The 16,363-nt window shown below is 38.2% G+C and overlaps 1 protein-coding gene and 2 long non-coding RNA genes across 15 annotated transcripts; 1 reads left to right on the top strand and 2 right to left on the bottom strand.

Annotated features, from left to right (window-relative positions):
- Window positions 1–4,269: 4,269 nt before the first annotated feature.
- LOC130470274 (uncharacterized) lies at window positions 4,270–5,210 on the bottom strand. Its single transcript, XR_008930272.1, has 2 exons — window positions 4,753–5,210; window positions 4,270–4,644 (listed from the first exon to the last, which is right to left on the bottom strand). It is a non-coding gene; the product is annotated as an uncharacterized lncRNA (long non-coding RNA).
- LOC110779374 (uncharacterized) lies at window positions 5,041–6,247 on the top strand. 2 transcript variants are annotated; one of them, XR_002531110.2, is made up of 2 exons: window positions 5,041–5,617; window positions 5,751–6,247. It is a non-coding gene; the product is annotated as an uncharacterized lncRNA (long non-coding RNA). The 2 variants fall into 2 exon arrangements; XR_008930271.1 differs by having other exon boundaries at window positions 5,748–6,247.
- Window positions 6,239–15,374, bottom strand: LOC110779373 (2-dehydro-3-deoxyphosphooctonate aldolase). 12 transcript variants are annotated; one of them, XM_056840042.1, is made up of 5 exons: window positions 15,140–15,371; window positions 10,268–12,490; window positions 8,062–9,793; window positions 7,835–7,978; window positions 6,239–7,743 (listed from the first exon to the last, which is right to left on the bottom strand). In XM_056840042.1, the coding sequence occupies exons 3-5, from the start codon at window positions 9,766–9,768 to the stop codon at window positions 6,499–6,501; spliced, it is 3,096 nt and encodes a 1,031-aa protein (XP_056696020.1). In that variant the 5' UTR covers window positions 9,769–9,793; window positions 10,268–12,490; window positions 15,140–15,371; the 3' UTR covers window positions 6,239–6,498. The 12 variants fall into 12 exon arrangements, with proteins under 12 accessions (XP_056696020.1, XP_021839583.2, XP_056696017.1 ...); XM_021983891.2 differs by having other exon boundaries at window positions 11,563–12,490; XM_056840039.1 differs by having other exon boundaries at window positions 8,062–12,490.
- Window positions 15,375–16,363: the final 989 nt, after the last annotated feature.

Here is a 16,363-nt window from a genome sequence, read left to right as displayed (position 1 = left end):
ATGTCATAATCATTTGCATAGATACTTACTTTGGGAAGACTAGTATCGGACAAGACCTATGAAACTTTACTGTAAGAGATGAGAATCTGTCATAAGTAAATTTCATTAATTTTATTAGACACTAAATCCTCAATACCTGAGTGATTTGAGATTACTTGTTTGAGAACTGGTTGCTTTGACGTTGACCAACCGTCGCACCGTAAAAGGAGGCTATAAAGGCAACGCTCAGGTAATCACCTATCAAACGAAGTCTAATCTCAAGATCGCAAGATTGGGATTGTCCTCCCATAAATCGGGATGAGATGCTTAAAAGTTGTACAAGGCCACTCGGAGAGCTAGAAACTGTGAAATACATGGTTGTGCTCGGATGAATCATAGGCTATGATTATCTGTTTATTTGATCAGTTGAACTCTGAAACCGAGGAACACCTCTGGACATAATAAGGATGACAACTCTTACCTTATGTTCAAGAGCAAGCATCGAGTGACAAAGGAATTAGGAAATGCACACTTGTCCCTAAGGACAAGTGGGAGACTGAAGGAAATAATGCCCTTGGTCCAAGTATGCATTCTATGTTAAGTCTAATAAGTGCGGTTCAGTATTAATTAACAAGTTAATAATTCAGTGAGATTAAGTGAGCTGAATGCCTAGCTAGAGGCCGCTTCAGTTCAAGTGGAATTAATGATATTAATCCACAGCTTACTCTTGACTGAACCCGTAGGGTCACACAAATAGTACGTAAACGGATCAAGTATTTAATGGCATTAAATACTCTATCTATGGATATTCGAAATCGACGGATCTCGGTTTCAGTGGGAGCTGAGATCGTCACAAGCAAGGAATGAATACTCCGGAAACGATGATATTGCCGGAAACGGAAATATGGATCGTATCGGAAATATAAATATTATCCAAGTCGTAGATGTTGCCGGAAACGGAAACATGGTACGTATCGGAAAATATTATCGGAAATGGAAATATTGTCGGAATCGGAAATATTGCCGGAAACGGAAATATTGTCAGAATCGGAAATATTATCGGAATCGGAAAATAATTCCGGAAACGGATATATTAAATATTTGTTCCAAAAGGAAATTAATTCCGGAATCGGAAATATTAAATATTGTTCGTATCGGAAATGAATTCCGAACACCGGGAATTTTATCGGAAGCGTATCGTACGAATAAGCATCGGACGAGGCCTGCCGGACGAAGGCCCAGCACGAAGCCAGGCCATCGCCCAGCAAGCAATGGCGCGCCACAACACAGCCCAAGGCTGCGGCAGGCCTACCGCAAGGCAGGCCCAGCGCGCAGCTTAGGCCATGGCAGCCTCGTGAGCTGCAGTAGCTCGCATTGGCTTCGTGGGCGTGTGGGCTGTGCGCGGGCATGGCCTGCATGCTTGCGGGTCATGCTCGTGTGTATGTGTCCATGCATAATTCCTAAAACTATTAGGATTTGATGTATGATTAAATTCCTATTCCTATTAGGATTATTTAATTAAATAGAGTCCTTGTAGGATTCTAAGTTTAATTAAATCGTATCCTACTAGGATTCCAGTTTCCTTTCCAAACCTCTATAAATAAGGGCCTAGGGACATAATTTATACGAACGATTAAAAAGTATTCAAAGGGTAAGTTTTTGAAAGAAAATTCAGCCACACTCTTGCACAATAATAACCGAAATTCCTAAGCACCTTAAGGGCGATTCTAGTTGGTCAATCTTGAGGCGGATTCGGACGTACTGTGGACTATCTACGAAGGGACGACACTTGGAGACCTAAAGACTTGTTCTTGTTCGGTTCGGGCGCATCTAGGGAAGGCACGCTACAAAGTGTATGCATCTATACTATGCTAAATGATTATGTGTAAATAATATGCTTTCCTGGCTTTATGGTTTTTCCGCATGATTTATGTATTGTCATATGTATCATAACCTAACAAAACCACGGCCGCATTTTCGCTACGATTGTTTAGCATCCTTCATTAGCCGATGTTTTGGCACTAGGGATGGGACTGTGAAGGGAGAAATCCACATGGGAGCCATGGTCACCCTCATTGCCAAGAGGACGAACAAAGGGAAACTTGCGGGAAGGTTGAATGGTCTCGCTAGCATTGGTGGCCCGGATGACAAGTTTCTCAACATTGTGGCCCTCCAAAGCCAACGGTTCATCAAATACACCAAAAGGAAGGATACTAGGTGGATCGTCGTGGTCTACAAGGAGCAAGAATGGTATGTCCTCCCAAACCACAACCTCACAAAGATTGATCGCACCAAAGCCCACCCATGGGCCATCGAGGCACAAGACATCCCGGATGGTCTAAGCTTGGTGGTAACCGAGCCACCGCAACAAAGGGTTCGGTCGAACCTGGGTAGAAACAGGAATTGCTCTTGGAGAGGTTCGACCGAACAATTTGGTGGAGTTCGGCCGAACATAAGGAAGTTCGACCGAACTCATTTGCTTCGGGGGGTAGACTATATGTCGCTCTGCCCATTTCTTCGCTTTTTATGAACTCATTTGCTTTTCCCAGAACCTCTGCCAATGTTGTAAATGACTTTCTACCCAGATAACTCTTTAACTCTCCATCTTGCAGACCGGACATCATTGCCAGGACTGCCACTTCTTGTTGTAACTTGGGTATGTTCGATGCTTCCATGTTAAACCTGGAGATATATATAGTCTCTTAGGGACTCCCGCGACCCTTGGATGACCGACATCAGCTCTCTTGTCATCCTTTCTCTGGCGATATTGGCCACATATTGGGTACGAAACAAGATGGCTAGTTGCCGAAAAGAAGTTATAGTGCCCTGGGGTATCTTATCAAACCAGCTCTGCGTTATCCCCTCGAGTGTGGAGGGAAATACATTACACCACATAGAGTCTGTGTTGGTATAGAGCATCATATGCCCCCCAAAGGCTGAGAGGTGGTTAATTGGGTCTGTCTTTCCAGAATATTTGTAAGTGGGCATTTTTATCTTCTCCATTCTTTCAGAAAGTATTTCATCACAAAAAGGGGAATTATCAGGTTTAACTATAGCTCGGATAGAATTCGGAATACCTGATGTAGAGTGACGTCTTGGACTGAGTATTTGCTCTGTCCTTGCTCTGGGTTGAGCTCTTCTAGGTGTGATGCTTTCTGCTTCGTACTCTTGATTGTCTGCCCCCTCCATGTCTGACTGCAAATTCCTCCTCCAGATATGGGGGCTGTTTTGGGGTCTGGGTCGCTTCTTCCTTTGCTCGACCTCGATTTTTGGAGGTGGCCTCATGGCCTGGGCGTGGGGAGTTGTTTGGGTGAGGAAAGTTAAGACTTCTAGAGCTGTGCGATCTGGTCTGGTGAAAAGTGAGCCCCCAGACGTGTCAGCGAGGCACCAATTGGAACTTGCATGCCCTGGCTAGGAGTTGCCATGACTCTGGGCTGGGGTGTTCCCTTTGACGGTCCGACGTTCTGAGGCACGCCAAACTGGGGTATGGTGGTAGGCTTTTGGTTGTTTTTTATGGTGGGTTCTATCTGTTGGATTACTGGTTCACTTGACTCAGTCATTGTGTGAATAGGTTTGGTGTTCTTAAGAAAAGAGGTCTAAGAGGCCCCTCCTTCTAGCGCCACTTGTTCCGAGTATGGAACTGGGAGGATGATCTGGGATGTCCCGGCCCTGTCAAGCAGAGCAAACGTAAGCTACCCTCGGGGGTTTAACCGAGGAAACCCCCTCCGATGCCTAAGTCAGCAAATAGATAAGAAGTCTTTAGAGAGAGAATATAGAGAGAAGGTGGAGCAAGTACCGTGTGTGTAAGAATCTGTCCCATCATGAGTGATGTGGGTGGTATTTATAGGCGTACTATTCTGTACTTTGGCCTACTCAGATGTCGCCACGTGTATGACGGCGATGTACTTTATCTTTGTCTTTGTCGTCTAGCCTGCAGGTCCTCCTTTGGACTTATGCAACTCTGCCGAGTTATGCTCTACACTTATATGTGCTCTGGGACCATTGGCCTGCCTAGACCATGTGTGCTTGGCTTGGAGCTTGGAGTCTTTCTTTGACTTAGGTGTGCTCTGGGTCAGTGGCTTTGCTCTGCCACGAGTGCTCTGTCCTTGCTGGATACGACCCCGTACAAAGGAGGATTTCATCAATAGTCTAGACTTTGTTCATAGGAAAACCAAGTGATCACAAACTTCAATAGCGTTCAAAATAAAATCAGAAATCGAGTGAATACAGTGAAACTTGTAAAACCAATATACTAGAGGAAGAAGAAATGATAATCAAAGACAACTTAGCTAGAAGAATATAAAATACACCTGCTTTCTGAATTCTTATATTCAACAACCAAAAGTACATTCTGAATAAGGACAATAGGACATACAACAACAAAATATATGTCAGCCTCGTGACCATTACAAAACACAAAAAAAGAAACATATTTTCCCATGTTTGGTTAGATTGAAAGGAAATGATAGGAATCACATGTTTGATACAATATTAGGAAGGAAGAAAAGAGAAAATTAAAAATAAAAAATAAAAAATAAAAACAAATGCAGGTATCAACCAACATCAATTTTCCTTACGGTGGTTAATTCTAGGTTATGCCTTGCAAACTGCAATCCCGATTAGGAACCAATCCAAAAGCCTTCACCACATCATACTGTGCAATTGCTGCTTTAATACCATAAGTAGGATGAGATTTTTATCCAAATGCCATACCATAAGTAGGACACTAGCTGCCATGAGTTAGATATTAAAGTTATTCTCAAGTACCAGTACCTTAAAACTCTGGCCTTAACCGATCCAAGTTGAGACCAATCCTGCAGTTGTGCACAACCGATCGAAGAGATTCGTAAAGGATGTTGCAGAGGTGAAGGCGTGAAGCAGAGGTTGAAGAAGGAACGTGAGGGATATGCCCGCGTGACGGGGTTAGGTGTGAAAAATGAAATCCCAGAAGCTCGAGTGTGTTTGTGACGGGGGTTAGGCGTGAAGCAACATAATATTTATAACATAATATTTATAAGAACATAATATTTATAAGAAGATTGGGTGTGTTTGTGACGGGATTTGAGAGGTTTGACGGTGAATTAGCGCTTAATATTTTTCTATAGATTTTAGGTTTTTCTTTCCTTTCGGGAGGAAAGGAAAGTGAAACTTTTATTAAGGAGTCTTTCCTTCCACTTCCCTTCCTTTCCTTCTATTTTCTATATAATATTTAAAAGAAAAATTTGTCTGAAACTACCTTATAAATTCAACATTTTGCGAGAAACTACCTAATAAAAAAAAAGTGGCAAAAAACTACCTTATATCAAAAATAATTTGCAGGAAGATACCACTCGTCGGATTCTGAGCATTGACCGATAATCCCGGCGTTGACTAAGCACGTGGAGGTCACGTGATCTTGTTAAACCACCATTTTTATTATATTTTTGTAATTTCACGTTTGTTTCCATTTGATTAACTTCTAACCCCCCTTTAATTGCAGCCCTTCAAAAGAACAAAACCCCCTTTTATTGCTTTGATGTTTCTCTCTCCTGTTCCATAAGCTCCATTCTTGTACTTTGTCGATTTCCTATTAAAAAAAATTTACCTCTCAAATATCAATTTGTTGATCCAAGACAAATTCATCCAACTCCAATTGCAGGTAATTCGATTGCCATTTGATTTTTATTAGTATATTTTGTATCTTTAATTAATGTCAGTTAATAGAACCATTAAATTAGGGATTTAATTTGGGGTTTGTTTTGTTAACCATAATTTGTTGGCAAATGTAGCAGCTGCTATGGTTTCTTCACATAATAAGAAAGTGGGCAAGTGAAAATATGGTTTTCCAAAAACCTCTTATACTCGTGACAATTCTCATTCTGGTAATTAATTTTCTTCTATGACATATTTTTGGCGTTTAAACTGGCTAGCTGCTAATAATCACTCATCATCTTCACTGCTTGCCCCAATCCTAAAATCGGGCACATTAGGAGGTGGCACCTTTATGTCTCTCAACTCAGCCTCATCTGGTTGGTATGCCTTATGTTAGCTAACAACAATGCACGAGAGAATTACTTCGAGGAAGCATCCCGAGTTTAGATCTTTTCAACAGAATAGAAATTTGTGTTAGCTCAAAATAACAAGATCATTCGATGAAAGAAATTGAATGAGGTATTTAATTAAGTAGGAATGTAGGATGTATCCTTAGTTTAGTTTAGTTTTTGCTACAAGTTGAAATATTTTGTAAATTGCACCTGTTATTTTGTTAAATAAAGATTAGTTTTTGTAACATTTCCTTCTTACTACTTCAATAATCTGAACGTAAAACATGTACAAATTGTGAAGAGTTCTGTTTCCAAAAATAGCAAAAACCAAGAGTAATATTGCATAAGCTACAATACACGCTCAACTAAATGTTACTTCCCAAAATGAGTAAAAAATAACAAACACTTCCGATATTGTTCAAGTTGTAATCTGAGATATGTCCATGGAAGTTTGTGATTGTTGAGTGCTGACAATAGAAGTTGGCAGCAGGTGCTTCTAACTTCTAGTTGTATTCTTTGCTCTAGTAGTCTTCTTTGACAATGAAGTCATTGGATTTCCAGTCCTAGAACCACCACATGCAACGCCCTTTGAACCAACACCACCCTTTGATTCCCCACACTTTGAAACATCAACAACCTTTGAACCGACGACCTTGGAACCAACAACAGCCTTTGTACCCCCACCCTTTGAACCAACAACACTTTCTGAACCTCCTTTTACAACACGCTTTGAACCACTCTTTACAAGAGATGAAGCTCGGTTTGTAGTAGAAGATGAAACTCGATTTGTAGAAACAGATGCACTAGGAGCTCTATTTGCAGGAACAGATGCACTAGGAGCTCTATTTGCAGGAACAGATGCAGGAACATTTGATGTTGTAGCGGCAAATGGAGTAATTGAAACAGAACCAACTTTGAAACTTTTTGGCCTTCCACCCTTTGATTTGGGCTTATCTGATGGTGGCAAGGGAACATTTTGACATTTACTCTTGTAATGTCCAAGGCCCCCACATCTGCTACACTTGTTCATCTTCTTAACTCTTTTAACTAGTTGCTTGTCTTTATTTTCACCAGCCTCCTTCACCCTCTTCCGTTTTGAAGGTCTTCCAGGCATCTTCCTGTACGGAGGGGGCAAAGGCTCTACATATGGAGTTTTGGGCCACTGACTTTGACCTGGCATAGCATGAAACATTGGGGCATATGTGGCTGCATATGTGCTCACCTGGTATGCTTGATGGACATAGTCCTCATATCTTAGTCTTCTTTTCACAATACAAGCAAGAGCATGCCAGCAAGGAATTCCCATAAGGCTCCACCTAAAACACCCACATTCTTTGGTCTCCAAATTAACCACAAAGGTGTCATCACCATCATCTACTTCAAATTCAAACAAATCGGCCTCATTCACCCTCATATTTGTCACCTTTTCAAGCCCTCTATGAACCATTTTCTCAACCGAAGGCATTATAAAACCATCAAACTTTTTCAGACCTTCTCGTTTTGCACAACACCTCTTCATAACATACCTCCTTATCCACTCCATTAATGACAATATGGGTCTGGTCCTAGCCTCTCTCAGCACATTGTTGAAACTTTCACAACAATTGTTTAACACCATGGCTGACTTTGACCTAGTACTAAATGCATGCCTCGACCAATGAACCGTTGGTATAGCATTCAGATAATTAAAGGCTTCAACATTTAGACCCTTAATGGCCTCCATATACTTGTCAAAATGGTGCTGAAATCCATGAATGAAAGCAATTTAATTCTCTTACTAAATGCATGAATAAATGTAACTAAAACAGGACAAATGCATAATCTGTAAATACCTTTGTAGATGCTCTTGCTGCCTTCCAGAAACTCTCTCTATATATCTCTCCGGAAAACTTCAACTTAAAGTTTGCCCATATGTGTCTGCAACAGAATCTGATTTCTGCATTCGGAACAACAGTGTTGAAGGCATCCAATAAACCCTAAAAACATATATTAACTTAACATTGTTAGTGTACATATAACATATAAATGATGCAAAAAAAACACTAAAGATATTTCTCACCTTCTGTCTGTCAGACATATAAGTCAAGTCATCCTCATCCTCATTTTCATGAACCCAAGTCACTGCATCAGCAACAGATTTTATATCTTGAACCAACAACTCTAGAAACCATACCCATGTCTCTGAATTTTTCGTTTCCACTACTGCCCATGCAACAGGGAAGATGTTATTATTACCATCCTTCCCTACTGCAGTCAACAACACCCCGGGGTGTGACCCCCTTAAATGACACCCATCCACCCCCAAAATCGGCCTACAACCAGCCATAAAACCTTCTTTGCATGGTTGTAGACAAATGTAGATCCTTTGGAACACAACCAGTGAAGTCTCTATGCCTTCAACCTTAACAATAGCTGTACTACCTGGATTGTAATGCCTTATAGCCTCTGCATAATCCCAAACTCTTTTATATTCTGAGGCAGCATCTCCAAATATCATCCTCATAGCTATTTGCCTAGAATAATAACACTTATAATATCCCACCTCCGCTTTAACCTCTCTTCTAACTCTCAGCATAAAGGACAAAATGTCTTTTTTAGGATCCTCTCTCCAATCTTCTAAATACCTCTCAGCTAGGTATTGAGAAGTGACCTTAGAATTCTCGTGTTGATGGCCACACACATGGACTAACCTAAGGCTCTTAATCTGAAAAGTTTCCTCATCCTTCATCTTCACACAATGAACTTTGAACCTACACTTCCTCTTCTGAGTACAACTACACTTTACTATCTTAGCAGTTTTCCAAGGACATGCACATCTTTTTGCACAATACACCGTTATTCTCTTACTACCATTATGCAAGTAATAGTAATCATGCCCAGACTCAATGGCATGATGCCTCAAAGCCTTCCTAAACACTGTATTACTAGGGAATTTCATACCCAGGCTTAGTTTCACGTTACCTCTGAAGTCTACTTGAGGGTTAAACACAGGATAATTAGGCCCTTCATCATCAGACCCATCTAAGCTTTGTAATTCATCATCACTCTCATTCAGGTCAACATCACTGTCAAAGTGAATGTCAACACCAACATCCTCATTTTCATCTACTTCTTTATCAGTGGAAGGAACCTCTAAGCTTCTAGTCACTCTCTCACTGATATTAGCATCAACATTAGCAGCAAAAAGATCGTCATCACTCTCATCCTCAAAATCTCCTTCACTTAAGCACATGTCACTGTCATCGGAATCAGAATCCCACTCAGCTTCATATTCAAGAATGTCTTCAGAAATGGGAACTAATTCCTTATACCTGATGCTAGCAGATTGAGTTTTTTTTGTTCTTGGTGTTTGTTTGGATGCAGTTTGTATTGTATGAGTGCCAACGGAAGGGGGGATATTTGGTTGTAATGAGTTTAGATTATCAATTGAAATATCAATTTCCTTCGCTTCCTCATGGACCACATATAAATAGTACCAACCATCTTTTTCCTTTGACTGAAGAAACTCTGGAATTTCAACATCACTGTTAATCTCTTTTCTACCCGTAAACAAGCTACATCCATGTTTCCGAAACCAAATATGTCCGACTTCCTTAAAACCTAACTCCCTTTTAATCCAATCAACAAACTCAAAATAGCACACTTCACCTACATTAGGATGCAAAGAGAACCCAAACTTACTGCTATCCCCTTTTTCATAAGTAGTTTTCCATTTCTTTGTTACAAATCTACCCCCATAAAATAACCTAATATTAATAGGCTCCATCAGTTTATAAGTTGGATAAGTAAACCTGAAAAAGAGATAACAAAAAAACAAACTTTTAACATCCCAAATTCCCAATATCATACATGTATCCCAATTAAATAATTAACAATTAGGCTGAGGGTATCAAATTAAATATTAATTAAATTGTTACACACTAAAAAAATCAAGTAATTCCTCCTTACATGTTTAAATTCGCAATTACATTATTAAATTAGGCTATGTAAAAATATTAATATTAAATCAACCATCTTTAAGCACAATTAGTCACTAATTTAGTCCCAAATCTTTTGGGTAAATGGGAGCAATTGAAAGTTCCTAATATATTTGTATCTTTATACTACTCCAATATCGTAATTGGTCCCCCTTTCTTTGTTGTAGCTTGCTTTCTCTCTCTTTGATTTTCCACCTTAACCCATGACAAAAGTAGTGAAATGCTCAGATCGAGAAAGTACAAAGCAAAATTTTGTAAAAAATAAAGGTAGATATGGAGTACACTTACCTTTTAATAGGTTGGTTGGACTTTTTATATCCTCAATTCAACTATTGAATTGAATTCTGGAAGCTATGGTAGATTGCAGAGATTTAATGCGCTACAAGGAGAAAGCAACGGAGCTAATAGAAGAGGAGAGAGAAACATCAGATTAACAAATAGGGTTTATGAGTTAAGAAAATGGAAAAGAGGGGAAAAAAAATTAAGGGTGGTTTAACAAGATCACGTGACCTCCACGTGCTTAGTCAACGTCGGGCTTATCGGTCAACGCTCAGAATCCGACGAGTGGTATCTTCCTGCAAATTATTTTTGATATAAGGTAGTTTTTTGCCACTTTTTTTTTATTAGGTAGTTTCTCGCAAAATGTTGAATTTATAAGGTAGTTTCTGACAAATTTTCCTATTTAAAACCAAATACATGAAAGGTTATTTCCTTTCTTTTCCTACCAATTCCTCTCTACCAAATAAGGCCATAGTATAAGAAATTTTTAAATTGTAACTTAGATAGAACAAGATTCAAATAGAAATTGACCTTACTCGTGCTGCTATAGCAGTCGCCTATCTCGCCGCCAATTCCATCACCGAAACTTCGATCTTTAACTGTTCAACCACCTTATCCTCTACCTTTTTCGATTCCACTATGACTGCCGCTTCCTTTTGCAAATTCCACCCCCAAAACCATGCCCAAAAGGCTTGAGTTATCGCCGATTGAAATGAGAAAGGAAGGTGACCAATAATGGGTTTCCAAAAAAATATCTTTAACCCTCACCGCCGTAACTAGAATTCAAGAACACAAAAGCAAGGTTTTAAAAAGTTAAAAATAAATCTTACGGAGTACTTAGGTTTTGGTGTGTTTAGAGTAATCTTATAAACTTCTTCACATTAACGATGACAAGAAAGTTAAAAAAGGCCTCGCTCCATTTGTTAAAATTTTAGATTTTCGTTGTTTAACGACAATGTTATTGCTATTGTCGTTAACCATTGGTCGTTAAAGGTGTTATTTCTAGTAGTGATAGCAACCGGTAACTGGCATATACTCCGTATTATAGGAGGAGCGGGGAAGGGGGAGGAAACTGAAAAACCAACAATTGAAAACTTCATTAATGGCATGCAATGGTACATTATAGCAGTACAAGGTTATTAAAAGGTAGCAATAAGCTAATAAATCGGCTTCAATCTATTTGAAAAGTGTAAGGCTGGCGACTAATGAGTAATGATGAACTTAGTTGATACTACTGAGTTTGTAAAAATGCAGCATTTGATAATCTGAATTCTGGAATGAAAGGATAAGTTGAGGTTACTAACCTTTACTCAAAAGGTCTTCCTAATCACGGAATGGTGTCAAATCAATGGCAAACTGTTGTTTCCCCTTGCTTACTTTAGCAATAGCAACCAGCTCTTGGAGCAACTCTTCCAAATGGCGAAGAGGCCATTGTGTGGGCCCATCACAGGGTGCACTTAATGGGTCGTCATGGACCTCCATGAAGATTCCATCAACTCCCACTGCAACTGATGTCCTTGCGATACACGGAATCAACTCCCGAAACCCTCCACTAGCAACACCTCCACCATCCAACTTTTGCCCAGCAGGTTGTTGTAGTGAATGAGTAATATCAGCTACAACTGGGCAATTAGCTTCTCTCATCCATTCCAAGTTCCGAGGATCCACAATCAAATCATTGTACCCAAACATAGTCCCCCTCTCACAAACCATAACATTTTGATTACCAGCCCCTCGGACTTTTTCAGCAGAGTTCACCATCACGTTAGGAGCACAAAATTGACCTTTTTTAATATTGATGATTTTCCCTGTTTTGGCAGCTGCAACAAGGAGGTCCGTCTGGCGGCATAAGAAAGCCGGGATCTGGATGACATCAGCAACTTTACCCACAGCTTCACACTGACTGCTTTCGTGCACATCAGTTACTATAGGGAGGTCATATGCTACTTTCACTTTCTCAAGGATTTTCAGGCCTTCAGCTATACCAGGACCCCTGAATGATTTAGAAGATGTCCTGTTAGCCTTGTCAAAGCTGGACTTGAAGATCAGAGGCACCCCAACTTTGGTTGTTATAGCCTTTATGTGTTTAGCCATCTTCATAACGTGCTCTTCAGACTCAATTACATTTGGACCCGCCATCACGAAGAACGGTTGGGCTGCCTTAAGTTGGGTATATAGAGATACGGAAGAATCCATTTTTTTTCAGCGTATTTCCTTAGAGATGGTGTCAAACTGCATATGCAACAAGGTCAAAGTACTCAGATTAGTTTGCTTAAGATAATATTTTTAGACAATATCGTGTTTATGGAACAATGCAACAGGGTCAAACTCTGAAGACATGAATATATCTACCAATGACCAATTCTATCACATTTTAAGCAGCATATGTGAACATTAGTTAATAATCAATAGAAGATAATAACAGTTGGAAACCCCATGTCATTGTAATCCCTAGTGATCTTGATTTCGAAGATCATTCCGCCCCCCAAATTTCAAGCTTGTAACACAGCCAGCATCCAGAAAACCCATCAGTAGATAAAGACATAGCCAATACGAAATCTACGCTCTTGGATTCATAAAAACATGTAGGTCCAAGTTGATAACAACATTCAATTTATAACTCGATTCCCATATCAATCCAAGGGATGAAGCTGATGATAACACTCAATTTTGTTTTTTTCCAGGCTCCTTCCCCACAATGTTACAAGTGTAAATCAAGCACAAAAAATTAGTGCTAATTAGCTAATGCTACTTTATAATCTTGAACTCAGTTATATCTAGGCATGCTTATGAGCGAGTCAAGTTCGAGTTTAGCAAAACTCGTCTCGAACTCGAATACTCAAGGTACAACTCGACTGGAGCTCGAAAAACTCAAAATCCAAGCTCGAATCGAACTTGAAATCCAAGCTCGAAAACCCAGAATTCAAACTCGAGTTCAAGCTCAAATGGAGCTCGAGTTCAAACCTGAACCTGCGTTTATAGTTAATTGATGCCATTTGCGTTTCTTAGCATATTATTATTAAAAAAAGTTGTCTTAAGATATAATACGTAATTCATAACGAACAACCAACAACTTACCATTGAATTAAACAACGGAAACAGATATCCCAAGTAGAGGGAAAATCTGTCATTTCAAATTCAAGCTAACATATCTGTCATCTTAAAATATGCAATTCAAAAACAGTAATTTACTCAAATATTTCATTAATCTGATTAATAATCTATGCCCATATTAATCCGAAACGACTTGTATTTTGGATCAGCAGGAGTATTAGTTCCAATTCGTATCATAAAATTCCATAAACTTTTAAAATTAAATCAAATGAAGAACTTATCAGAAACAAACACTATAAATTCTATAATTAAAGAAAACAAAACCAATCCAATAACCATAGAAAAAAAATGATTGAATGCTAGTTGCTGACTCGCTGCTAAGACTCTAAGAGTGCTCATTTGATTATTTAATTAGTATCTAAATGCATGACATATGATCGATTAACGGTTCTTCACCACATCAATAACCCACTAATAAAATTCCACAAAAAAAACACCCATTTCACTTTTTTCGCAAGAAATTAATACAAAGAACTAAAAAACGATGTAAAAATCAGATACCCAAATGAAATGCAGCAGATCCAGAACTCATAATCAACAATAGACATCTTAAAGATCACAGGTTATAATACTCACTCTCTTGCAAATAATTCGGCAAACTAGGCGATAAGAACAAAGAGATGAATGATAAAAAAACAACCTTGAGAATTGCAGAAGATCGATCGAAAGACCGATAGAAAGAGATGAGAGTACAGTGTGGTTTGCTTTGAAGAATATGGAGCTCGGGGGAGGACTGACTGTAGATTGACGATGGTTTGAGAGTGAGGTATTGGAGACTAGAGAACTTTAAGTCTAGATGAACGGTTTAGATTAGTTGTTTGATTTTTTTTCCTTAATATTTTGTACTTTTTTTTAGGAAAAAGCATTTAATGATGAGTAAAAGTGTTAAAATAAAATGTTTATATTTTCAGAAAAATTTATATCTATGTATAAATAAATCGAGTTTCTCACGAGCTTTTCGAGTTGAATATCAAGTACTAGTAGCTCAACTCGGCTCGTTAAACTTTCGAGTCGAGCTTTGACCGAGTCTAATTCGAGTAGCTCGCGGGTTCTGTAAACTCATAGGCACCCCTAGTTATACCCAGTAATGTAAACTAATTAGTAATACCATGTGAATCCAGCTACTGCTGTCAAAAAACGATCTGACCCGTCACATGAGTAACCAAGTAATTGACCGATGTGACTTTGAATAACTCGTACCTGACCTGAACCTACCTGAACACTCGATTTGATCTCTATATACAGACTATTATACAGTATGACCTCAAGTTCTTACTTTAAATTAGCTACTACTAATTATGTTTTCTGAACTGGTAACAGGATTTTAAACCAGACATGCATTGCTGAAAACCAAAACTAACAACTGTAACCAGCCAAATCAAAATCAAACCAGAAGTATTGAAATGAAAGACATTATCAAAAGGGTGTAGAAAATTCAATTCATTTTCATCAAAATTATGACAAAATAACACTAATAACTGAAATTAATTTTCTCAAGCTAGCCGATCTAAAGAAACTCTAAGAGAAAACAAAAATCCAATTTAGGGATCAACAATAATAGATCAAAAATTCAAAACCCTTAAAATCACAACATTATGGCCAAATCAGGCTACAATTTCTCACTAATTAAATCATCTCAGTCAACCCAAAAACCACATTTAACACATGCAAATTGAACAAACAATTAACAAAAATTGAAAAGCAACAACATTAAACAGTAGATCCAAATATTTATTAACAAGTTGAAAATACGTACAAAGAGCTAACCTCTTAGGAGAAGCAGATAGATCGTGAGATATGACAGTAGTAGCTTACACTGATGAGATCGTGTACACTGTTCGGACTTCGGAGCGTTAAAACGAAAACAAAGTCCTTCTTATCAATTGCACTTTTCGGCAACTGATTTTGCAATTCGGTATTGCGGTCCGTTTAAGTTTTTGGTTTGAAGTTGAACCAAAGGGAATTTCGATTTTCTTTTTTGTCAATTACTACCTACACGATATGAATGTCATTAGTGGAGTTATTGTTCGAGGAGTTATGAAATAAAATACTCCCTTCGTATTTATTTAAGAGATACACTTGGTCGGACACGGGTATTAAGAAAAAGAATTGAATGAAATAAAGTAATAAAATAAGTGGGGTTGAGTAAATATTTTAATAAGAAAAACAAGTGGGGACCATGTCATTTTAGGGAGTTGGGGGTGTGGGTGGGATGTAGATATATTATTTAATTAGATGGTGGGGTTAATAAGTTACCAAAAATGGCAAGTGTATCTCTTAAATAAATACGGTCGGAAAAGGCAAGTGTATCACTTAAATAAATACAGAGGGAGTAGCAAGCAATTTACATTAATTGTTAGAAGGATAGGTAGTGATTGATAATTATAAAACCTAGGTAATAATTGATAAACTCCTTTATAATGTAGGTAATAATTGACCAATTTTTCTTTTGAAAATGATATTTCTACACGCGTTGCGCGCAGTGTAGCCGGAAATTTCAAGTTTGGCAACAATGGTGTTCTAGCACCATAATATTTATAAAAAAAAAATTGAATTCGGATCCATTTCGGATTTTTGGGTATCCGATTCGAAAATTTCGGATATCCAAAACTTTTGGATTGGTTGCGGATCACATTTTTTCGATCCTTGAAATTTCGGATCAGATCAAATCCTGTAATACCCCATAATTTAAAACATATTTATTAATAACAATTAGTCTTAATTCGAAATTTTGAAATTCTTTTTAAAACGAGTGAAATAAATTTCGTTTATATTTATTCTTTCGGTTATTATTATATTATTAAAATGTTTTGGATTACGTTATAATTTATCGATTTACTAAGCTATTGTTTTAATCGATTTTAATATTTTATAAATTATATTAATTTATATTCATTATTGATATTATGATTAATTATTTTTAAAGCTATATCTATTTATGAAATTATGATTTTAAAACTTAATTCGTGGTAATTTGATACGAGCAATTAT

The sequence above is a fragment of the Spinacia oleracea genome, chromosome 3 (assembly GCF_020520425.1).
Source record: "Spinacia oleracea cultivar Varoflay chromosome 3, BTI_SOV_V1, whole genome shotgun sequence".
Taxonomy (NCBI): Eukaryota; Viridiplantae; Streptophyta; class Magnoliopsida; order Caryophyllales; family Amaranthaceae; genus Spinacia; species Spinacia oleracea.
This window is presented reverse-complemented; position numbering and strand designations above follow the sequence as displayed.